Source organism: Lynx canadensis, chromosome A3 (assembly GCF_007474595.2).
Source record: "Lynx canadensis isolate LIC74 chromosome A3, mLynCan4.pri.v2, whole genome shotgun sequence".
Lineage (NCBI taxonomy): Eukaryota > Metazoa > Chordata > Mammalia > Carnivora > Felidae > Lynx > Lynx canadensis.
Genome location: NC_044305.1, coordinates 17,780,435 through 17,806,580, shown reverse-complemented (window position 1 = coordinate 17,806,580; position 26,146 = coordinate 17,780,435). Strand labels below are relative to the sequence as shown.

Below are 26,146 nucleotides of genomic sequence, written 5' to 3'. Positions count from 1 at the left end.
AGGGGCGCCAGGGTGGCTCTGAGAGTTAAGCGTCTGACTCTTGCTTTCGGCTCAGGCCATGATCTCACGGTTCGTGAGCTGGAGTCCCAAGTCAGGCTCTGCCCTGTCAGTGCACAGCCTGCTGGGGATTCTCTCTCTCTCTGCCCCTCCCCAACTCGTGCTTTCTCTCTCTCTCCAAATAAATAAATAAACTTAAAAAAATGATAGCTAACACTTACTGACAATTTACTGTTTCTCACTGCTTACTAAGTGTTCTATGAATTCCTTCCATGCGTTATTTTAATAGCTTATCATTACAACCTCATACAGATATTATTATTACCCCATTTTACAGATGAGGAATCAGAAGCACTGAGAGGCTAAAAAAGTGTCCAATGTCAGTAACGGATGGAGCCAGGATGCAAAGCTAGGCCATCTGAATAATTACCAGAAACACCACCTGGGGCAGTTGTTGGGACTCCAAATGAAGTAATACACAGTAAGCATCTGGCACGGTGCTTGGCTCTTAGGAGTTCTGTCAAGAGAGTACTCCCCTGTTCCCTCCCCAAATCCAAATTAGACTCATGATCTGTCCATCAAGGGAGTCAGTCTCCAATATGGGATATGTTATAGAACAGGCTGGAGTTTACCTCTGAATTCTTAAATCCTAGTTTTTTGTTTTTTGTTTTTTTTGGTTTTTTTTGTCCACAGCAGTTCCTCCCCCAGGCCTGGGTCTCTGGGGAGCAGTCATGAGTGGAGGGGCTGTGATACTAGCATGAGAGTCAAGAGTCAGTGGTCCTGGCAGGGCTCTGGCTAGGGGACTCCAGGGTAGTCACTCCACCCCTTTGGGCCTGTTTCCTCATCTGTAAAATTGGGGAAAGGACTAGGTAAGAGTGGGCTCAAGGATAAAGTCCCTCCTGGCCCTAGAGTCCTATGAGGCCACGAGATGTCCATAGCCTGGATTATGACAACAGCCCAGATTCTCTCTTTCCCGTTATCTTGGAGGCCAGGACTCTTTATTTTAATGGGTTATCTGGTTTTTGCCGAAACAAAAACTTACCTGCCCACTCTTCAGTTAGTTCATATGGTAAGTGGAGAGGCCCTCTTCATTCTAGGGTCTGTGCACCTTGCCTTTAAACCCAGCAGCCCGCCCACCCACATGCCACAGTTTACCAAGTTGGCAAAAGCAAGCTGGGGAATAACAGTCCCATTTCCAAGCCCTAGGAGTAGCTAAGGATGACGTAGGAGAGAGTCAAGATAGAGCAGAGTGGGAGACCGAGGCCTGAACCCTGAGGAATATCCAGGTTTAGAGGTAAGGGAGCAAAGGGTCAAATGCTCTGAGAGGCTGAGGTCGATGAGAAGAAAGTGGCTGTTCGTCCACATGAAGGATGCTGGTGATACTGACGGTGTCACTATGGGTGGGATGGAGGGAGGAGTTACGCTGGATGGGGGAGAAGAGAACGGGAGTGGAGAAGCAGAGTCTGTGTGTGTCTTTAGAGTCTGGCAGAAAAGTACGGACAAGAGAATCCTTTTTGTTTGCCTGCTTTATATTTTTCAGGGGGAAGGTACTCAGGATGTTTTACGTTCAGGGGAATGATCTAGCAATGAGAAAAAGAGCTACTTTTCAAGTGAGCAGAGAAATGAAAAAAATATTGAATAGAATCTGTGATTTAAGGCACTGGGATTGCCTTTGAAAGGGCAAGAGTCACTTCCTCCGTCGTATGAGGCGGAACCATTAGAAACAGCAGATATTCTACCATTTGGGGTCAACAAAAATGGCCATTTTTTATGGATCCCCCTGATGAGAGAGGGGGAAGAATGAGAAGGTGGTTGTAGATGCGGGTAGGATTGTGGCTTTGCGGTGTGAAGATGAGAGTTCACGTATGATGGCTTTAGTTTCCTCAAAGTGCATGAGATGACATCATCAACGGGGTGAGGGTGGAGAGAGGGATGATTTGAAGGGAAAGGCCAGTCCTCGAATGGGAAGCAGGAGTGAGGATGTCTCCCATGCAGGTTGCTGTGGGGCAAACTGTTGAACACTGTTGAATGGGGGCACTTGGCACAAGGCCCAGAGCAGAGGAATGTTTGGAGGGCAGCACTAGCATCCTCTGTCCAGGTGACTGCGGGAGGGGCTTACCCGGCCCACTTCCACGAGGTTTGTGACCATGACGATGCTGGCCGAGTTCTCCTGCCAGATCATTCTCCAAAAGTCCTTCACGGTCTCCTGCATTGGACCTGCCGACAGAGAAGGTGACAGGGTCAAGGAAGCAGCCAAGAGGCCGTCCCTCCTGCGTGGTCAGTCAAGGCTCGGCAGAGGTAAGCAAGAGCAAGGCCAGATGATCCTTGCTGGGACACCCAAGTCATCGAGACCAGGGCCAGAGTATGGGAAAGAAAAGCAGCTTTCCAACCAAGCAGAGCATGGACTATAGCATCCGCTGGACACGCCGACAGCTGCTTCTCTTCCCTCTGCTCTCCTGCAGCCCCCATGTGTCCTGCACCCATTGCCCTTCCCTGGCAATGATTTTCTCGCTCAGAATTGGGCTCTAGAAGCTCAATGAGAGACAGGGAGGAAATTGGGGTTGCAGGGAAGGGAGGAGAGACAGAGAGCTGCTGGGAGCCAGACGCTCACGGTGCAAACAGAAGAGGCCCGATTGTGAGCTTGACAAACACAGGGAGCATTCGTCTGCAGCCCAAACAGCAGGGACGGAAAGAAACAGACAAGGCAAGAGAGATAGCATCCGAGAGTCCAAAGCAATTTCCTTGGAAATTTCTCTTTCAATGTCCTGGGCCTTCATCGCTTTCACAATTACTAAAGTAACACATGTGTTTTGTATCAAAATCCGAATAGCATTTTTCTGTATATGTATACACTTTTCTGTGTATGTACCCATATTTCTATGTATGTATTTGCTGTAATAAGCATCATCATTATATGCATTTTTGCACGCTCTTAAAAATTCTGACCAAGCATGAAATGCATTCACTGCATAATTTTCTAGAATATTGAAGTATCACACTTTATTTAACTCATCTACCAATGGTTGGGCATTTAAGACTTTTCACTTTTTTGCTATTGAAGATAATGCTGTGAAGAATATCTTTATATATATCCCTGTCCGTATATGTAATTATCTACAGGATTTCCTCCCCCAACAGTTGGGGAGATAGGATCATTTTTAAGCCTCTGATGATGTACAGCCACGTTGTTTTCTACTTCTGTCTTCTAGGCATATACTCATCAAAGAGATAAGGCAGCATCAACTCCAGTTCCGGATGGTGGATCCTGAAGCCGATGCTTCTGGTCTGCCCTGCCTGACCGCTGCCTAGTGACATCTCCTTCATCTCTCGCTCATGTCCCTCCCCTAGAGCTGAACTTGGCACCTCTTTCCTTCACAAAAAACACAAATGGACGCTCCCAGGGACCCCTGGAGGCTCTCCAGCCCTACTCCTCTGCAGCTTCTTTGCTGGCAGACGCCCATCCCTCTCTTACAGTGAAGGGCGAGGACCCTTTCAAGGAAGAGGAGAGTACTTACCCTGAGTTGCAATGTAGTGCCGAGGTCGATGGTATCCCTGGACAACAGGACAAAAGCACAGTGAGGGCCTGCAGTCAAAACTTGCAAACACCCTAATAGTAATAGTTCTCCTTTCCAAGACATGGTTTCCTCGTAGGCAAAGTGGGAATAGTGTTAGACGTTTCTCAGAGAAGTGGCAAAGATTAAATCAGGTAACGCATGTAAAGAGCTTATTAAATCACTCAATTTATAATAGTTACTTGTGAGGGGCCCATATAGGCTTGCCCTGGAAGCAAGAACTGGGTGGACATTACTTATGCCCATGCACCCAGAAAGAGGTGGAGAAGGAATTTCGGGGTTTCTGGGGGGACATAAACCACCAAAAAGTCTTTCCTGGGCCATAACTGTGTGCAGAACACTGCGTGAGTCCCTGTAGGCCACCCACCAGAAGAAAGCCATTGAGTTGTTGGCCCCTTGAATTAGTAACAATTAGAAAAAAAAAATCGGTAAGAATGCCACAATGTGACCGTCTCTGTGCCACATGGCTGGGCTTGGGATTGGAAGTCCCATTCACCAGGGAGGGCCCCGTGCAGGTGTGACCCAGAGGCTGATAAAGCCACTTTCTGTTTCAGAGTCTAGTTCCTGATATTCCTGTCCATCTCAGAGTGTCCAAATAGGCCCTGCCATGCACGCTCTGGTGTGGGGTTACTCTGTGCCCCATAACCCTAATCATTGGGGAAGAGGTTGAAGATAACCTTCTCTTTGGCCTGGATATGGCCATACTGGAGGATCCCCTTTCTAGTGCCAGAGAGGAATTATATCCTACTGGGTAGAGTTTAAGTTTGGGGACAAAGATTTGCATTTAGTCCATAACACTGAATGTAATTAGTATTTAGTGAATGAACACATGAGTGAATGAGTGGATGGATGGATGGATAAAATTTCAAAATACAGATGCCAATTATGGAGCCTGCTAGTAGAGACATTATTATTGACAGTCCTGAAATCCCCTTTCCTTTATGGTTAACTATCTCAAAAGAAAACAAGCCCTAAAGTTTGATGAATATCTAGTTTCTCTTAAATGTTGGTGATCAGTCTTTCTTCCCTGCCGGGGTGGATGGGCTGCCTCCTCTTTCTCAGGAAATGAGCCAGAATTGCCACCTGTATGGCTTATGGTGAAACAGATGTGCTATCTCTGAAGTTCTGGATCCACTTTCTGATGCGAAGACTAGTTTTTGGGTCCCCTATATATTCCTCCACCTCAATCTTCCACCTGCTCCATAAATATTCAGTAGGTACCTTTTAACTGCTGGGCATACTCTAGAGATGCCGGAGTTCACTGTCAGCACCAACCCAGGCCACTGTCATGGCCTGAGCTATTATTGGGTTAACCACAGTGACTAGGAATCAGTGGCCCCACCTACGCTCTGTTTGAGCAGTCCTGTCTTTTTAGTGAGTTGTCAGCTTCTCGAGGACAAACACTGCCTCCTAAGTTTTAAACATATTTTCCATAGAGCCTAGTACAGTGTGAGACTCGGAGCAAGTGTCCAAGAACAAGTTGCTGAGAGGTCAGCTAAATACATTAAGGTAGGAAGAAGTTATGTGCACACACTCTGGACCCTGTTGCCTGGTTTTGAATCCCGGCCCTGACCCTTAAGAGCTGTGTGGTGGTCTGGGGCAAGTACTTAACCTCCCTGTGCCTCAATTGATTTTCTGCTGTTAAATGCGGGTACTTTTATCTACATCATAGGATTGCTGTTAGGGTTATATGACACTTACTATGTCCCAGGCACTATCCTAAGATTTAACATATAGGACTTTATATTATTTTACTGGTTATCTGGAAAACATTTATTGGGTGCCTACCAGGACTAAGAGTCTGTGTTGGCCACTTGGGAGATGGTGAGATCAGCAGCCCTTCCCTCCTCATTGCTCTGCCTGTTAATGTAAAACAGAGCTCTTCTCTGACACATGGGAAGTAGGAAGGGAGGTGAGAGGTACCAGGAGGTAACTCTTCCTTCAAGTCAAGATGGACAAGGTTTCCTAGGCTCTAGGAGTTTTCTTGAGTAGGTCTGGGAACACAAAACAGTCCCCTAGAGTGTGGGAGGATGCGGTTTCTCATGCCCACTCCCCCACACCCTGCCATCATCTCTCCTAATTACAGCCCTCGTCCTCCCTGACCTGGGCCATAGCTCCGGCCTCTTGTTGGCCTCCCTGCGTCCAGTCTGGTCCCATAGCTCATCTTCTTCCTGCCAGAACGAAGTCTCCAGTGCACATCTGATTATGTTATTTCCTCCACCAAACAGCCTACCGTGGCCCCCCATTGCCTGCACAGTAATGTCCAAATGCCTCAGCTCAGGACTGCCAAACATTTCCAGCCTCACTGCCAGCTGTCCCTCTGCACGCCCTCTCATGTTCCCTAAGTCCCAGCCTCCCCGCGCTACCCCTCAGATGAGACCGCCCTCCTCCTGAGCAGTCCCACAGGCTTCTGCAGATGCCCAATGAGCATACTCACAACGTGAGCTGCAATACGATCTTTGTATTTTTCTCCTCGTGGGCCACAGCACGTGACACTCAGCTGGGTGGCGTTTTTAGCAAAGGCTGGCTGGTGGCATACATGCATGAATAGGTCACTGGGGTGAGGTGGGGGCACCTTAATGGTATCTCCACTCCATCCCTCCAGGAGCTTTACTGTTCTGACTGCTCTTCCCCTGGCTCATTGGCTGTCTTTCTCTTCTACGGAAACAGCAGTCGTGTTTCCATCTAGAGGCCTTTGCACTGGCCATTCCCTGTGCCTGCTACATGTGTCCCCCGTTAACTCAGCGGTTTGCTCTCTCCCTCCATCCGGGCTACTGCTCTGTTACCAGTCACTTCTACAGAGAGCCTCCCCTGACCACCCTGACAGCCCCTTTCAAGTTTCTGTGGTTTACTTTCCTTTGCACTTGTCACCAAATGGCACAGTGTTCTTTGTTTATGTACATGCTCACTGTTTCCCCAGTGGAATGGGAGGGCCAGCAGGGCAGGGCTGTATCCAGCTTGCTCATGGCTGTGTCCCCAGCACAGAGAAGTCTGCCTGGGCCACCAGCCTTGATACACATGTATCAAATTCACGCACACTGCAGGTGAGTAAAAAGGCCCTCTGGTCTCTAAGACCCTAGACAGTCCCCAAAGAGAAAACATTCTAACCACGAGACTCCTCAACAATGGAGATAAAAGGAACCGTATTGCTTAACTGGGGTCTTTGCTGGAGATTTGCCAGGAACTGGGACAGGAAACTTCCTAACCTTAAATGAACTGAGTTCACCGAAGTCCCACCTACACAGCAGAGACCCACTGCCGACCGGCCCCGGCTGCCTCCATCCGTCTGTGAGCAATGGGAAAGAGGCTTGCATCCAAAACACATTTATCTCACTCTGGACTCATGCATCTGTTACTTACTGGGGACCCAGATACGATATTTATTTCCAGGCTGGTAATTTATAACAGATTCAAGTGGCCAATACATTCTCGGGCGTGCAAACAAACCCGCTGGTGGGATGGTTCAGATGGTAGCAGAACCATGGCCTCTGGAGGCACCGACAGGGATGGCCCCATCTAGCTCATTATCCAAATGGAGTTGTTTTAATGGATCGTCAAGATCCAATTGTGGATAAATGATTCTAGCATGGGCAGTTAGCTCTTCTGAGAGCCAGGATGATTTCAACTGGGCTGGAGACCAGGGCAAAAGGGTGAGGACCTAGAGAGCTGTCTAGGGTGTGTCTGGCTGGGAATCTCCAAAGAGACTAAGGCAGTTTAAGTTTGCTGCAGTACATAGTAGGTTCACAATTAATGCGCTTCCCCACCCCTCACTCCACCCTATATTGGTGACAGCATGCTAGGAGGGGCTTGTGCTTGGTGTCTTCTCTGTCCCTCCATGTTTCTACTTTTCCCTTCCACGCTCTGCCGTGTGCCATGGGATGCTGACCCATATGGACCACATCATGGGCTTCTGTGGCCTCCAGCTTCCAGTTGTGTTCAGCAAATGGGGGGCAGAAGCAGGGACTCAGAGACCGTGGGGAGGTTGGGTGTATGTTCTAGGTCCGCCTGCATCAGGCCACTGAGGTTAGCACTGACTCTCTGTCAGAGGCTACTACTCCTAGCCTGGGAATACTGCACCCCACCCTGTTGGTTTCCCTTAATGCTGCCCCCACCCTTGTTGAACTCTCCTCAGTTGAGTGAGCCTCTGTTTCCTAATGGGAGACTGAGACGTACATCAGTTATCACATCCTGCTGGGGTAGCATTATTATCCCACTTTACAGATACGAGAACAAGTAAATAATTCACCCAAGATCATAAGGCTGGTAAGCAGGACTGAATAAACCCAACAAGGGCTGAATTCATGACTTTGGTCTCACGAACCTTTGACTCTAACCAGTGAGACTGACTCTAACCAATGAGATCCAGCAGAGGCCAGTGTCATATATTAAGACAGCATCTAGCAGAGGCTGTTTGGCCTGTGTGCACAATGTAGTACTTCTAGGGAGGGAAAGGGTGGTGGGGTGTCCTTAGTGTGCAGAGAAATGGATTCTAGCTATGCAACCTTGAGCAAGAATCTTAAGCCCAATCCCTGGCTTCTTATCCTCAAAGGCTTGCAGAATGCATTGTAACGATGGAAGCTGGTAGGCATGGGGGGGGGGTGGCGTCCTCAGTGTTGATGTTGGAGATCCACCTGCATCGTCAGCAATTTCATTTGTTGCCTGTAACACACCGGAGTGCATCTTGGCTCTGACTGTGGCAAGATGCTCGTGCAACTTTGGATTGAGTGTCTATCTAGGGAAGTAATTTTTGCTGGTGGCTACCACTTAGATGACAAACACCAGATACAGCAACTTAGGCCAGCACACCTCATGTGGGCCACGGCCATCAGTGTTGCCACAAGCACTCAGCTGGAGACAAGGTCAAAAGGAAACTGGAAGGAAGTAGTTCAGTCTGGTTAACTACATGCTAACTGAATCCCTACTGGGTGCTGGATGTGAGGTGCTGTCTGGGAGTGGATGGGGAGGGGCAGGAGGAAAGGCCCTGGGTTTGGAGTTATTCCAGTCTGGTTCCTAAGTTTGGTTCTGCTGCCGACCAGCTGCATGGCCTTAGTCAAGCTTCACAACCTCTTTAAACCTCAGCTTCCCTTTCTGAAAAATGGGGAGGATTACTTGGAGGGCCACTGAGGGGTCTCCATAAACCAACTCCTTTAAAACCCTCCACCCATCACAGGGTGCAAAGAGGACTCATTTAGAGCCACTGGCTGTTGTCATTATAACTGTTATAACTGAAGCCAGCAGAACATGGTAGGGGAGTCACCCCAGATTCAGACTCGTGCTCTCTCCCCCTCCACATCCTAGCAGTGTGATCCTAGATAAGTTACATAACTAATTGACAGCCTCAGCTAACCCATCTGGAAATGGGTAGCAATGGCATTTACTTCAGGAGAATGTGGTACTAGTTAAGGTAATGCTGATACAAAAGAGGTGATGTGAGGTTACTATCAATCCTTCTTGCCTGTTGGACTCTTACTCATTGGCTAAGGCAGCACTGTGTCACCTCCTCCAGGAAGGCTTCCTCGACTACCCACCTCTATACCTGAAGGCTTTGGTTTTCCTTTATGTTCCCATAGGCCCTGCTCTGAGGGTCTCTTTTCTTACCTGAGTCCCTCACCAGACCTGAGTCTCTTTTCAGGTCTGGGTTTCTAGCACACAGTGGAGGGCCTGCTCAGTGTTTGTGAAATGAATACTAGATGCATGAGGGAGAGGCCGGAGGTGTGATGGGTGGATATTCCGAGTGCTTTCTCCAGGCTAAAGACAGATTACTCTGAACTGGCCATCTCCTTGTGAACTTTCCTGGGAGGGCCACGGGGACAGAGGCTGTGTCTACCTTGACCTCCACTGAAACTCCAGCCCCTGTTCCTGACCACGTGTAGGCCCTTTGTAAGCCAGGGTCCAGGCAGGGACTAGAATCCACTGTGGGTGTTTCAGACACGGGGAATTCGGTATGGGGAGCTGGGGACCTATCAGTGTTAGAGGAGCTGAGATGCTAACCAGGGGACAGAGGGGCTCCCAGAGGGAGACTGTGACAACCCCTGGAACTAGTGGGTGATGGAGACACAGAAGCGGCCGGACCCTGGAGCAGAGGAGTTGCCAGGGAGAGGCGGGAACTCCAGTGGGTCTGCCTGGGAGAAGCTGGCGCCACAGCTGGGATGCGGCCACTGCCAGAGTCAGCACCCAGGGAGGTGAGAGAGGAGGAAAATTACACCAGCCTTCCCCTTCCAATCTCCCATCAATGCCTTCCTTGTAGGCATCAGCTTGCTCTCCCTCCTGCTGCACACACACACACGCATACACACATGCACATACTCTCTCACACACACACACACACACACTCTCATACACACACACACACTCACATACAGTCTCACACACTCTCACATACACACTCACACTCACATACACACAGATACATGCACACACACTCTCACATACACACACACACTCTCACATACATATATGCACTCACATGCACACAGTCTCACATACATACACACACACTCTCATATACACACACACACTCACATACACACACACACTCTCACATACACACTCACACACACTCTCACATATGTATATATATATACATATATATATATATATACGCACTCACATGCACACAGTCTCACATACGTACACACTCATACACACATGCACACACTCTCACACGCACACAGTCTCATATACACACACACTCACATACAGTCTCACACACTCACACACATACACACACTCTCACATACATATATGCACTCACATGCACACAGTCTCACATACATACACACACACTCTCATATACACACACACACTCACATACACACACACACTCTCACATACACACTCACACACACTCTCACATATGTATATATATATATATATATACGCACTCACATGCACACAGTCTCACATACGTACACACTCATACACACATGCACACACTCTCACACGCACAGTCTCATATACACACACACTCACATACAGTCTCACACACTCACACACACACACACACTCTCACATACATATATGCACTCACATGCACACAGTCTCACATACATACACACACTCTCATATACACACACACACATACAGTCTCACACACTCTCACATACACACTCACACTCACATACACACAGATACATGCACACACTCTCACATACACACACACACTCTCACATACCTACACACTCATACACACACACACACTCTCACATACACACACACACTCACATACAGTCTCACACACTCTCACATACACACACACTCTCACATACAGTCTCACACACTCTCACATACACACACACACTCTCACATACACACTCACACACACTCTCACATATATATAAGCACTCACATGCACACACTCTCACACTCATACTCTCACATACATATATGCACTCACATGCACACAGTCTCACATACATACACACTCATATACACATGCATATACTCTCACACACATACACTCTCATATACACACACACACTCACATACGTCTCACACACTCTCACATACATATATGCACTCACATGCACACAGTCTCACATACATACACACACACACTCACAGTCTCACACACTCTTACATACACACACACACACTCACATACACACAGATACATGCACACACACTCTCACATACATACACTCCCACACGTTCTCACATACACACACACACACTGTCACACACCTACACACTCATACACACACACACACTCTCACACACACACTCTCACATACACACACACTCACATACAGTCTCACACACTCTCACACACATACACACTCTCACATACACACACACTCTCACATACACACTCACACACACTCTCACATATATATACGCACTCACATGCACACACTCTCACACTCATACTCTCACATACATATATGCACTCACATGCACACAGTCTCACATACATACACTCTCACATACCTACACACTCATACACACATGCACACGCACTTTCACATACACACTCTCATATACATACAGTCACACACACACTCAAATACACGCTCTCAACATGCTTTCACATTCGCACTCACACACCCACATTCTCACATACATACACCCACCCTCACACACACACTCATATAAGCAATGCAAAGGAGAACGGGGAAGGATAAGAAAGAGATCTGAGAACAAACAGAAAAATGACTACCGTAAGGCTCGGCTCAATAAATATTTGTTGAATCAATGAATCATCTGGATGAGCCTAGATTATGGGGAGTTTAAAAGCATACCGCTGCACTTCACAGCTTGTCTGTAAAAGCACTTGGGCATCGGAGGCACCGAGGTGGATCTCTGAGCCATTCGTCAAGGCTCTCGGGCTCCTAGCGGACGGAGGTCCTGAGCAGGCTGGCTTACACTGGTTATAACAGCATGTCCGTCTGGCCCTTGTGGCCATGCTCCCCCTTCACAAAGTCTCTCACATCCATGGTGAAGCAGCCCCTTTTCTAACGCTGTTTGAATCCCAGACTCTCCTCCCTCAGAGCTATCTTACCCTTGGTGACAGAGAAATCATCCCTAGGCTCAGCTCTGAACTGGTCACCTTCGTGATAGAGAACTTTCAGTAGCCCTCTCTTGTCTATAGAACCAAGTCCGGCTTTCTAAGTCTGATCGTAAACCACCAATGATCTAGCTAGCTCCAGCCTTACTGTCCGCTATTCCCGTGATGTAGCCTCAGCTCCCCTCAGCCTCAGCTGCACACACCCTCTGCTTCCAGCTGCGACATCTTGGCTTGTGCTTTTCTAACCAGAGGCCCATTTTCCCTCTTTAATTTTAAATTCTTCCCATGCTTGAAGTTTGGTTCACATCACATCTTGCATTCCTGATGGAAGAAGAGATTTTTTTCCCTGTCCTCTGAATCCCTGCAGCATTTTATCTGAACATATGACACTTACCACTTTCCGTTTGCCCTGGAATTATTGATGTGCATAGCTTATCTTCCTGCTCAGGTTTTAAAGGGTAGAGACCATGGCACTTTTAGCTTTATGGTTCCCAGAGCATCTGGCACACAGCAGGCGCTTTTAAATTTGTGGTGCATAAGTGGTTATACCTTCAAATGAATGAATGAATGGACAAACAGACACACATACAAATGAATTAATGGGTGAATGAACAAGATGGGCAGTTGTCCTGGGACCCCACAGAGTAGGCTACTCCAGCCAGCCTGAAAGAGGATGCGATTTTAGACGGATCATCAACTTGGGTTATGCTAATTGCATCTGGACATGTTCTGGGAGGGCCACTTTGTGGGGGAGCATCTGGGGGACAGCCATCCATCTTGAGCCTGCTGTAACTGGCCCCAGAGCCCAGCCGCCCAGCCCCATGAAGACTCTCACATCAATGTAGTTGGCGTTGATGTAGTCGGAATGCGGGTCTCCATCCAGCACCAGCAGCCTCACTCGGGAATGGTCATCTGCAGAGAGAGAGAGAGAGAGAGAGAGAGAGAGAGAGCAGAAAACAAGGGGGTGGGTGGTAAGAGGCCTGCCGGTGAGGGGCCAGCACTACCCTCCTGAAGAGCTGCCATGTATCAGCAATAGGGGCATCATACTGCTTTCTTACTCTCTCATTTGACCCCTGGTCCCACCTGCAGTTATTATACCCATTTACAGATGAGGCAGTTGAGGCTCAGGGAGATCACTGTGCCTTAAAAAGCACTGTGTGCGCCTTCTCTTTGTTTCCGCCTGTCCTTCTGGTTCTGTCATTACCTATCTGGGTGAGTCACCTGCTCCTTTAAGTCTTAGTGATTTTGTCATTAATAGGGAGGTAGAAATACCTTCTTCATAGGACAGTGCAAGAGAGATCAAAACACTCAGGAAGTGAGAAGTGTTGGATCTGGACTAACATGCTCCGCTTTCCTGCTTTGCTGAAAAATGGCAACTTTACCTATTTTCCACATGTGCACAAATGCTGTTCTTTTGCCTCTTGGGGTATTGGTGCAAGTAGATTGTTGGCTACATACTGTTACCAATACAATCATTCAAGTGAAGATGGCTTACATCATTATAAAAGAGATCATCAATAACCAAAAGTCATGTTACAGAGAATACCCTTTCAAACCCAATCCAGGCATAAACAAGATTTGCAAGGTTTAGTCAATGGCATGCTTACTTCAAATAACATCAAATAAAAACTATGAAAAAACCCCTTGTACGGAAGAATCAGTCTAATCCTTTACAATTAACTAAAGTGCACTCTGCCATGCTAAGAGACACACAAAAACAAAACACCCTGGTTGGGTCTGGTTGGAGGAGGGGCTCAGCTTGCTGTCCAGGTGACTGTGTGCCCACCACTGTAAGTCACTGCATTCATGGTCCAGTCTAGGCCAGGGTTCCCAGCCAGTGGGCTGGAGTGCTCCCCACAAGCGTCCCCGGGGTCAGGGAGTGGGGTCAGCTTGTCCTGCTAAGACTCATGAAGCACTCTGCAGTTTCCATGCACATCTACTGCTACTAACCGGAAGCCCCTGAGAACAGGGACACTATTGCTCTGTTCCCTGTTCCATCCTCTGTGCCTTCGGAGCTCCACAAATCCTTGGTGAGCATACGAGTGGATCACTTCATGATCCTATGAGACAAGCAGTGTAGCCCTTGCTACAAATGAGGAAACTGAGGCTCAGGACGACTGACTAGCCACATGGTCCATGGATGGTGGAACTTGAGCGTGGGGTTCTCCTAACTCTGAGCTCAGACACTCCTGCTTCCAAAGCGGAGGTCTAAGCAGGGTTTTGGAAACTGCTTCAAGCGCACATGGCAGAGAGAATTAATGCCAGACAAGGGGTCACCTGGTGATGGAAGAGCTGACAGGGCAAATAGAGGCGGTGGTAACTCAGAGATCAGCACCAGCAGGGAGACACTGCCTCCCTAGGGATGGCGGCACGGAGAGAGGAGGCGAGGTTATCCGAGCTGGGGGCTACAGCCCCACCATGGAAGCTAGAGCCCGTGGGCCTCTCTGGGGCGGGGGGGAGCTGGAGAAAAAGAGGAGCCTCACTCGCTGCTATAGGAGGTGTCTGCGATTGGGACAGAGGAGAAGAAGTACTCCGGCTTCTTCCTTTCCCTGCCTTCCAGTCTCTCACCAGTGCACGGCCTTGGTCAAACCCAGCTGGAGGCCAGCTAGCAAAGAGACTGAGAAATGAAGCCTGCAGGGGTTGAACAGGAGAAGGCCAGGAATGGGTCCTAGGATGGACAAACAGGCCCGGGAATGGACAGGACACTATTTCATATCCATTAATTAAATAATTAAAAATTATTAATTGAGCATGTGTCATTTGCCAGGCACTATGATAGACACAGAGATATACCAGATGCCACTTTTCTTACTCATCATGGGCAAGAGTTTCGGTGGAAGCAGCTAGAGGAAACAGGGGGGAGGTCTAATGCATCCCTTTGCTGGGGGGAGTGGGGTGTGAAGTGCACCTTTATGGAGTTCATGCAGGTATCAGACTCTACACACGTGATCTCACTCAATACTTAATTCCTCAACGTAGCTCTGTAGATTACTACAGTAAGGCCATAATGATATGGTATTTTTTTCCTTCCTACTTCACGGATGAAGAAACAGGGGCTCAAAGAGGTTAAGTAAGTTGCCAACGTTATACAGCCCGTGAGTGGCAAAGCTGGGATTCTAGCTCAGGTCCCTCTCACCCTGAACCCCAGCTCCACCCGCACAAGGTGCTGTCCCTGGACTTCTGCTCCTGAAGTCTGTGCAAATGGCCGGTCCCAGCTCCTGCAGCATTCTAGCCCCTGGAAGTGGGGCTTCCAGGGGGACCCCCTGCTCCGGCAAGGACTCAGGAAAGGCCCAGCAACCGAGTCCCAGCTGGGGCTGGTAAGCCCTGTTACCAGTGGTTACAGAAACTGTAAGCCTTGGGGCGCCTGGGTGGCTCAGTCAGTTAAGCATCTGACTTCAGCTCAGGTCATGATCTCACAGTTTGTGAATTTGAACCTCACATTGGGTTTGCTGCTGTCAGCACAGAGCCTGCTTTGGCTCATTTGTCCCTCCCACCCCACCTCTCTGCCCCTCCCCCACTGGTTCTCTCTCTTCCTCTCTAAACAAACAAACAAACAAACAGACAAACTTAAAAAGAAACTGTAAGCCCTAAAAAAGTAAAAACACACATTGTGTTTTCACTCATTGGTCTCACTAATGACTTATTGATTCAAACATCTCCTTTATTTATTGAGTTATGACTGCCCCTGGGGTCTATAGCACTGGAAACAGAAATTCTGGTTTAAAATGTTGAGAAGAATTTTCTTAACCTAAAATGAAACTTAAAATCTGAAGGCAAAAACGATTTAAAAAATCAAAAAGAAACAAAATTTAAGTTATATATTCTCAAAGGTGAAAGGGGCCTCTATGCACCAGATGACGGTATTTGTCAATTTCTTCTCTTCATTCACTCACGAAGAACCTACTACGTACAGGCTGGCTGGCCTAAGGGAGTGCCACCAAAGTGATACACATGCTTAAGAAATCTGTCAGTGTGGTTCGGGAAGCAGACTGTACACAGAAGTAGAGCTTCAAAGTCTAGAAAGTGGAGACGGGAGGGCTTTGTGAAGTACTATGTGAATTAAAAGTGGGTAAGGCTTGGGGTGCCTGGGTGGCTCAGCCGGCTGAGTGTCTGAGTCTTAAGTTCAGCTCAGGTCATGATCTCACGGTTATCCAACTATAACATCTGGCTCTATGCTGACAGTACAGAGCCTGCTTGGGATTCTCTCTCCCTCTCTGCCCCTCCCCCGCTCACACGCGCGCGCACACACACACACACACACACACACACACTCTCTCTCTCTCTCTCTCTCTCTCTCTCTCCCAGATTAAAAAAGAGAAGTGGTCAAGCCTTGACCAGTGGACAATGAGAAAGAATCTTTTCATCAGAGGGAACAGCAAGAGTGAAGGCAGTACTCTTGAAAAAGCAAGCACTCAGGGAGGCTGAAAACCGCTTCCTGTCTTGTGGACACAGTGTGAGGAGACTAGCAACAGGAGAAGAGAGAGAGGAGGCAGGCAGGGGTTAGGTTACAGAGGGCTCTCCATGCTGTATAAAGGTACTCAGACACAAGTACCCATGTTGGGCTCTGCAAGGCATCCAAATACAGGGTAGCTCTATTTTCTGAGTCTACAAAAGGCCATTTTATTATGAAAGGACAAAAATTCGTTCCCGCATGTGCTAACCTGTGGCAAGTGGGATACACTGACGATGTGAGGCATGGAGCTGAGGGTCAGATCTGGGTTCACATCTTAGCCCTACCACTTAGTAAGTCAATTGATCTCTCTTAGCTTGGGTTCCTTAGCAAAGTAGAATCAATACTGTATAGCTCATGGAGTGCTGGGAAGATTACATGAGAAAATGCAGGCATGAAAAGTGTGACGGAATGAAGAGAATGAAAAGACAAGCCATGGACTGGGAGAAAATATTTGCAGAAGACATATCAGATAAAGGATTCGTATCCACAATATACAAAGAACTCTCAAATTCAACAACAAGAAAATAACACGTTAAAAGTTGGACAAAAGATCTGAACAGACACCCCAGCAAAAAAGATACACAGATGGCAAGCAGGTGTATCAAAAGTGTTCAACATCATACGTCATTAGGGAATTTCAAATGAAAACCATAATGAGATACCTCTACACGCCTACTACAATGGCCCAAATCCAGAACACGGACAACATCAAATGCTGGTGAGGATGCGGAGCAACAGGAACTCTTGTTCATTCATGGTGGGAATGCAAAATGGTACAGCCACTTTGGGAGACAGTTTGGCAGTTTCTTTCAAAACTAAAAATATTCTTATCATATGAGATCCCAGCAATTGCTGTCTCTGGTAGTCACCCAAATGAGTTGAAAACTTATGTCCACACAAAAACCTGCACACAAATGTTTATAGCAGCTTTACTCACAACTGCCAAAACTTAGAAAACAACCAAGATGTCCTTCAATATATAAATGGGTAAACAAATGTAGTATATCCATAGAGTGGAATATCATTCAGTGATATTTAGAGATAAATTATCAAGCCATGAGAAGACATGGAGGAAACTTAAATGCATACCGCTAAGTGAAACAAACCAGTCTGAAAAGGCTTCAGACTGTGTGATTCCAACTCTGGGACGTTCCAGTATGGACACAGGAAAAAGATCAGTGGTTGTCAGGGACTAGGTTGGAGGATGAACAGGTGGAGCACAGGGGAGTTTTAGGACAGTTAAACTATTCTGTACGATACTGTGATCAATACCTGTCATTGTACATTTTCAAAATCCCTTTGAACTACATAACACAAAGAATAGACTCTAATGTAAACTGCGGGCTTTAGCCAATAATAATGGCTCATCAATTGTAACACATATATCACACTCACGCACAGTGTTAATAATAGGGGAATCTGAATGTAGGTGGGAGGGAGGCAGTATATGGGAATTCTTGTATGTTCTGCTCCCTTCCTCTGAAACCTAAGACTGCTCTAAAAAAAACAGTGCTAGGACAGTGCCTGGTATGAAGCAGATGATTAATAAACGGTGGCTCTGGGCTGGATGTGAGGCAGGCTGTGAGCGGAGGGCTGAGATGCTTAGAAATGTAGTGTTCCCATTTGCCCTTCGGTACCAAATGAAAATTCATCTTCTGTGGAGGCAAGGAGCTACTGCACGTACACTTTAAAGGGCAGAATTCAGCCATAGGCTCCCCAGAAAGGGACTGCAAGGGGTAGCAGTGTCCTCATGGTTTATTTATTCCTTCTGGGAGATGCTAATATTATTCTGCATCCCCTTCTCCTTCTAACTTTATATAATTAGAAGGATAAAAAATTGTGTTTATCCACAGGCACATGGAGAAAGATGGGGCAGCGGGCGATGGGAAGGAGTTTATACAAGGTAATTTACAGGCAGCCCAGAATGTTCATTATGCTCTATCTACATTTCGCAAGCCTGAGAAACAGCTAATTTGGTACTCCTCGTTTGATATTCCAGACAAGGAGAGGAGTTGAGAAGAGTCATACGGAGGAGAAGCAGACCCCTCCGTGGTGAGGTGAGCAGAGGCTGGCCCCACCTGGTTCTCAGCTGAGGTGGGAGATGGGCAAGGATGGGCTTGTGGGGAGAAGACAATGGGTGGCAGCCAGAGAAGGGGAGACATAACTGCAATGACTCTATAGAGATCCAAAGAGCTCCCTCGAACACAACGCCAGGGGAACAGAAACACTGTCCCTCTGGAATCAATCTGTTCCTTGTCATTTTAAGACAAAGACCAGTGGTATGCTGCTAAATGTTTAACAAACAGCTCTCTGGAGGGAAAAAAAGGCCCTGATTGGTACAGTCTGCTGATTTCTGTGGTATAAATACTCCCACCACGACTAATTTCAAGCTACCAACATGGCATCAACTAGCTCACAAGATTCCTGAAAATTTAACAATCTGTTCTTGCAAGCTGGTATGAATCCGCTCAGGGCACCACTAACAAGGAACAAAGCCTCACCAGAGCCCATGCGGCTTTGCATGATCTGATGGTTTGGGACCCACTTCCCAGTCCAGCCTCATATCTCCCTCCCTAAACACTAAGCTGATAACTATGCTCTTTTTTCCATTGCTCAAATGCACAATGTCTACTCTGACCACAGGGCCTTTGCACATGTAAAGGAACACCCCCAACCTACCTCCATAAGTCTGGGAACATCTCATTCTTCAGGTCTCAGCGCAGTGTTCCTTACTCAGGAAGTTTCCTATGATCTCTTTACTCCAGACTCTGAGAGCTCCCTGTACTTATCTTCAGAGCTCTTAGAACAGCTGTATTTCTGTGACGACCTGATTAACCTGTGGCTCCCCTCTTCACATCCTATTTAGGGAAGGGCACCCTATTTACTGAAGTCGTCCACAGTGTGTGGCACCCAGCAGGTACTCAATAATTATTATAATTGTGTCTGAGAGGCTGGGAACCAGAAAGGGGCAGGGCCCCTTACTCAAAAGCCATTCAGCTGATTTTAGGTAACCTGGCCTCGGGTGCAAGGCTCTTTCCTGTGCACAGAACTGGCAGAGTGTGCCTGGATCCTGGGCTCAAATTTCCGCCTCTCCCCAGAGCTGACCCTTTACCCCACCCACAGATCCATTCTGCCCTGTGCCCAGATTGGCGGCCAGCCCTGTCTTCCACAGGAGAGACTAAGGGATCAGGTAGACTCTGGGGGCAGGCAGGAGCTCTGTCACAGACCAACCATATCACCTGGGGCATGTTCCTTACCTTCCCTGAGCCTCCATTTATCCAACTATAACATCAAAATCAAATCTTCCTTTGTAGATATATTGCAAGGATTAAACGAGGTAAGATATGAAAGCACCTGGGGTGTTATAAGAAATCAAAAACAAATATGTAAATTCGGTTTAATTATTATTCTAGATCAGTGGTCCTCAAAATGTAGTCTCTTGACCAACAGCTTCAGCAATGCCTGGGAGCTTGTTAGAAATGCAAATTCTTGAGTCCCAGCCCAGACCTGCTGAGCCAGAAACTGCAGTGTGGGGCCCAGAAATACACAGTTTAACAAGCCCCCTAGGAGACGCTGATGCGCCCTCACGTCTGGGTGTGCAGATCGGTGTCCAATTATGTAGCATCGAAGTGCCCTGGTTATTCACTTCAATCTGTCTTGGGAAAGACCAAACGATCTTACTGGAATTGGGCCCTGAGACTGGAGACCCAGCCCGTGTTGGGTGGTGAGGCAGAGGAACTTACCCATGTGCAATGAGTAGGATGTTCCTTCCAGGTACTATTTTAGAAGCTTATGGAGGTTCAGCCGCTTGATTCTCATAGTAACCCTGTGAAGTCTCTCTAAATATCATCACCCCACTTTATGGATGAGAAACTCAAGGCTCCAAGAAGTTTAACAACTCAGGAGAAGGTGTAGGATCGAGAGCTTTCTCATAGAGTGGTGGGATCCCTACTCCTCCTGGAACCCCAAGACCCACTGCCCCTATCTACCCCTTCCATGCCAGTTCCGGTCCCAACACTGCCCATCCCACTGTGTTGCCACACCCACCCCGCAGGAGAGGGCTATTTCCTCCTGCCTGCAGCTCTCACTCTGCAGACAAACCACAACCTCTCCTCCCCTCCTCCCCCACCAAAAGTAACCCAACAAATGGGTCTTCTTGAGTAGAATCCACTTAAAGAGAGAATCACTTGAGAGAGGTGGGGCTGGGGAGAGAATATCACTTGGATATATGATGTTCTTTCTTCCTGTCTTCCGGGCACTGAGGAAGGTAAAGAAAAGGTGTAATTTTTCAGAGAAAAGAGATTTGGCTCATTACGATGAACTGCGGAGCTGAAAAATCATTTCCTAGAAGGATTGGAAATGTTAATGCCATCATCTTGCACGAGTGGGTAGGGAGGAGGGAGACAATTCTGTTGAGACTGCCTGGGTACCTCATTGAAGCTAAAGGTCTGCACATTCAATCTTGATTGAATTACCATTATCAAGAGAGAGGGTGGCTGGGGAAGGGGAGGGAAACAGCCCGACGGTCTCCATACCTCCTTGTTCTGCCCATTCCGTGCTGGCTGGGTTGGGCGGCTCCCCTCTGCAGGGCCCTAGATGGAGCCTTTGGCAGGCAGAGGGGTCAGGCCTGGCGGGGCAGAGCGCCTGGAGAAGTCACAGGCACAGCGGCCTACCTGATGCACTTACTGCTTCATCCTAAGCAGGCTGTCCAGCCTTCACCCAGTCAATGAGGGAACTCTCTGGAGGGAAGGAGGAGGGTTTCTCATTCAGGTTCCTTTGGAAGCAGAAGCTGAGACAAGGATTTGAGCGCAAGTAGCTGGTATGGGAGGTGACGCTGGGAAGGGGAATGGGAAGGACACGGAGAAAGGAAGGCATCTGGTAAGGGATGTGTCTTCAAGCAAGCTGCCACCGCAGACAGCTGTGGCTTCGTCCTGCTGGAAGCTCCAGTGAGTCTTTCCGTCTGAGGGGACAGCGGCCAGTGTGGGAGCACCCGCTCCCTGTCAGTGGCTCGGGGCTGCTCCTGGGGAAGGTTCGCGTCCTAGCACCTCCGGCCTGCCCTGCAAGCCGGTAGAGGGGCCTCCAGCGGCCAGAACAAGTCCTGTGATGAACAAGGGCACTGATGACTTCTGCCCTAGCACCCATTTGTGGGACCCAGGCAAGGGCCACCCTCAGAGACTGCAAAGGAGAAGAGGGGGCCAAGTGTTGGGAGCACTGAAAAAGGCACCCATTTTGTCATCCCAGTGCTGTCTCCCAGGAGTCAGCAGAGAAAAGCCTCTGCGTTTATTCTGAATCTGGGTTCCTCCCTGGAAGTGAGAATGGCCTCTCTGAATTGCTCATCCCAGCCTGCCATTTTTCTGACGTTAGAGCCCTTAGCATGTCCCATCTGCCCCCCACCACCTGCACCAAGAACATGATGTATTTTGATGCAGAAGGACTCCTTGCCAGGGACCATGTGGGACCCTGACAGCACGAGACCAGAGTGCTGGCTGTGGCTGTCCTGTACACTTGCTGTGTGACCTGGGCAGGGACTCTACATCTCTGGACCGCCGCTCCTTGCCTGTGAATTCAAAGAGGCTGGACTAAGTCTCAGCGGGGTTTAAAAGTCTCTGTATACCACATTTAGATTTGGTTTTCATTCATCTTAATTTGCCCTCTGTGCATGGAGAAACTGAGGGGCAGAGAGATGAAGTGACCTCGCTGAAGGTCACATGCAGAAGGTCAAGGGCTGAACTGAGAGCAGAACCCCACCTCTGCCTGGAGCCATGTCCAATATTCCAGTACACGGGGGCCCAGTGGATGAGGTCTGCAGATTCCCTTATTCTCTGGCTTTGGGTTGGGTGTGGCCAATGGCAAAGCACCTGCAGAAGACCGGATGAGCAGAGAACTCCATCAAGGTGCTCATTTCCTCAGCCCTGCTTGCTGGGGTCACCTGGGGCTGGCTGCAATGCCCCTGAGGGCCACGCCTCCGGCCAGGTCCTCTCTCTTTCTGGGGTCCTGACAGCTTCTCCTTGGGAGTATTTAGCCTCAAGCACTGCACTGTTCCTTGCCATCTCCTTAGAACTAGCTCCCACCTTTATACAAACAACATTTGATTAAATTCTGTTCAAATCATCCTACTTGAGGGTCCTGTCTGTTTCCTGCTGGGACCCTGATGGATCCCAGAAGGGGAGCCTCATTTGATGACATTGGCAACCCCTGAGCTCACTTCCTGTCCTCAGTGTAACTTCTTTCCAGCAGTCCAGGAAGCCCCCACCAGAACTTCTGCATGGGAATGCTTTGGTATTCTAGAAATTTCCCCTTGTCCACAGTCTCTGCCCAGAGCTGCTTGAGAGCAAAGAATTCTTTGTTCTGTTTCCCCATTCATTTCCTTCCCTTTCGCTTCCTTGCCGCTTTCACCCCTTGGAAGCCTCACTGTCTCTGTTACTAAATTCTGAACAGCCTCATTTGGAAGAAAGGGGTTATTTAGCCAGGGATTCTCTTTCATTGTTTCATTTGCAGGCAGTGCCCTCCCTCCTTCTCTCCCCCCTTTAATCTTTTCTGTCCTCCTGGCCTGGGCCTTTGTCCTCCACTCCAGCCTCCCGGAGCTCTGGGTTCCTTAAGATGCTAATCACACCCGGTTTTCTTCTTGTGCCAAGAATATTTCTATTTATCAAACCACGGCAGACTTTGCCTTAGGGAGGGACACATACAAGGGCAGGAACACTTCCTGTTCCTCCGGGCTGTTTCTCTTTTCACCTTTCTCGTTTCAATTCCAGGACTCTTTCTTTGCTCAGTTCCCCGGTATGTCTTCCAGGGCTTTTGAACGCACTGGTTGCCTGATACTGTCTCCTTTTGTATTGAGCGCAGACCCACTCCGGCCACAGTATACTGTAGAATTACTGACCCTTGAGATTCAGGCTTGTTCCAGCCCGTCAAGGTGGTATCGTTAGGTGTCTGAATTCCCTCTGCCTCCTCTCGGTTTGCCCAGAAGTGGATGTGAGAAGAGGGTTCCAGGGCACATAGTTTATAAAGGAGCAGGGGCAGCAGTGAGGAAGGGACAGTGAGATGGCCGAGGAGGTAGCCCCCATAAGGGGGAGTTTTCAAGCTCGTTCCTGTGGTGGACAGCTGCTGCCCAGTCCCTGTGGGGTCTGGAAAAGATGGAGAACACAGCCTCTGTGGGATAGCGAGGAGCTGGGCTACTTCACCGGCCAGGGAGAGACTGCCTTGTGCACGGAGAGTCCTGCCCCAGCTTTGCAGCAAGCCCTCAGGTGAAGAAAGGCAGACAGGGCAGCACGAGGGGGAATCGAGTGAGGCATCCAGGGTACACACCTCAAGGGGGCGCTCGCTCTCAGGGTCCTGCAGCCGAGGGTGGCATCTCCTTGAATGTTGCACTGTGGGTGCCTCGCCTGCTCACCCTAGTCTTGGTCCAGGATGCCAGACCGCCTGCTGGTGAGGCTGTGGGGTGTGGGTGGGACACGTGCTGATAGCATCTTCTGCACCCCCAGTGGTGGAGTTTAATCCCTTTCATTGTTTTTCCTTGCTACCTGGAATCCTGCGTCCAAGGTACAGCTCTCACAGAGGACAGGGCTGTTCTCTTTCTGCCCCTTCCTGTGTCCCGTGTCTCTGCCCCCACCCAGGCTCAGGACCGTCTTCCTTACCAGCATATCACCGTGCCCCACATTGTCTGATTCCAGTCTTTCTCCCTCCAACCTTCCTGCGTATTTTCTATTTTACTTGAGAAGCCAGAAGGGAGAGGTTCATGGCTCAAGCCCTTTGGGGTTTTGCAGAGCGTCTGCTTGCCAACATTAAGTTCCTATTTACTAAGTTCCAGTCATATGCCAGGTTTGGGGACACAGAAGTATAAGACAGTCATCCACCTGCTGTCACACAGCATCTATTTTTCAGTGAGGAAAACAGCCAGTCAACGGACAGTCATCCAAATGCCTCTCAAATCACAGTGATGATAAGACATACATTGTGCTCAAGGAGTGAATAATGAATAATGAGGTTTTGACCAAATGTGAAGGGTCAGAAGAATTCCCTGAGGAAGTGGTGACCAAGTAGGATCTGAAGAATAAGTAGAACTTAGCAGAGCAAAGAGAGGAGGGAAGGGCACTTTGATAGAACAGAATGTGCAAAGACCCTATGGCATGAATGAGCACAGAAAGCTCAAGGGACTGAATGAAGTATGGCTTAGCTGAGGAAACTGTGATGGAGAACACACAGTATGGAGTGGGAGTGGAGAGGTGGCTGAGGGCCTTTGGGTAGGAAGTGCTTAGAATGGAAGGAAAGAGGGGCGCCTGGGTGGCTCAGTCGGTTAAGCATCCGACTTCAGCTCAGGTCATGATCTCACAGCTCATCAGTTTGAGCCCCATGTTGGGCTCTGTGCTCTCAGCTCAGAGCCTGGAGCCTGTTTCAGATTCTGTGTCTCCCTCTCTCTCTGCCCCTCCCCTGCTTACACTCTGTCTCTCAAAAAATAAATGTTACATTTAAAAAAATGCCAAGTGGAAAAAAATTAGAAATGAAGGAAAGGCAGTTGAAGGGTTTTCAGTAGGAAAATGACAGGATCCAATTCACGTTTTGAGGAGGTCCTGCTGGCTTCTGTCAGATACCAGATAGGTGGAAGGTGGGGGTCAGATTAGATGTGCATCATCAGGACGAAGGCTTGGGAAGAGTTCAGTTGAGAGAGGACAATGGCACAGCCAAGGTACTGGGTGCTGAGGATGAGGAGGGAAGTCTGGAAGATACACAGCTTGGCTCGGCTTCTCATCCTTGGCCCCCACAGGCTTTCGCCTGGATGCCTGGCCCAGTCTGGATATTCTTGCCTCTCAGGGAGGCAGGGTCTGTCTCTTCACTATGTTCTAGTCATTTATCTTTTCTTGTCTGCACAACACCTTGGGAGGAAGACATTGTTGTATCCATTTTACAGAGAGAAGACTAAGTTTTGGCATAGTCACCTAAGGTTTCACAGCCTATAATTTAGTGAACCCTACCTAAACTCACAGTCTTATAGGGGGAACAGACAAGGGACCAGGTATTTTAGGACATGGTTTGCACGGTGTTGAAGCAGAGGATGGTCAGAGTGAGAAGCTACGTGTGCCTGGAACGGGACCCTGGGAGCAGAGATTGAGGGCCCAGCACAGGGCTGGCTCAGAGGGAGCTCACGCATCACAGGTCTTAATAATACATTTCCTGATTGTTTGAGCATCTCTTTCCAACACTTCACTTGCAAGAAATCTTCCTGCCTGCATTACTATCTTCCAAGAGACAAATTATAAGTGTTTTCTGATTAGTTCTACCATTCATAGCCCATTCCTAAATCAGCACAGGAAACAGCTAAGCTAAAACTTCTGCCTCTTTCTTCCTTTGCAAGCTGCCTGTATCTTATGCCTTCTTCCTCCAAGTTTTTTTCTTAGGCAATGTCTAGACAGTTAAACAAAACAAAACACTGAACTATGCTAGAAATAATTTGTTATTCAGGGTCCTTTTTTCCCCTCCTTTTTTTTTTTTTTTTTTGGCTAGGCTGGGTTATCCTGAGAGTTGAGACCAGAAATGCTATACACACAATTGGTGAGATGTTAAAAGATTCAGGTTGACTACATCATGGTAGACAAAGGCTGTTAGAGACTCTTGTTCTAG

The 26,146-nt window shown here is 48.3% G+C and overlaps 1 protein-coding gene across 1 annotated transcript in view; it reads right to left on the bottom strand.

The window, feature by feature from the left end:
- Positions 1 to 26,146, bottom strand: part of PTPRT (protein tyrosine phosphatase receptor type T) — a 934,550-nt gene that overhangs the window by 56,876 nt on the left and 851,528 nt on the right. Inside the window, exons 24-26 of the mRNA XM_032592759.1 lie at positions 12,911 to 12,987; positions 3,513 to 3,549; positions 2,117 to 2,214 (exon numbers count right to left, since the gene is read on the bottom strand). Of these exons, the coding sequence (XP_032448650.1) occupies positions 2,117 to 2,214; positions 3,513 to 3,549; positions 12,911 to 12,987 (212 nt within the window). The remainder of the gene's footprint in view (positions 1 to 2,116; positions 2,215 to 3,512; positions 3,550 to 12,910; positions 12,988 to 26,146) is intronic.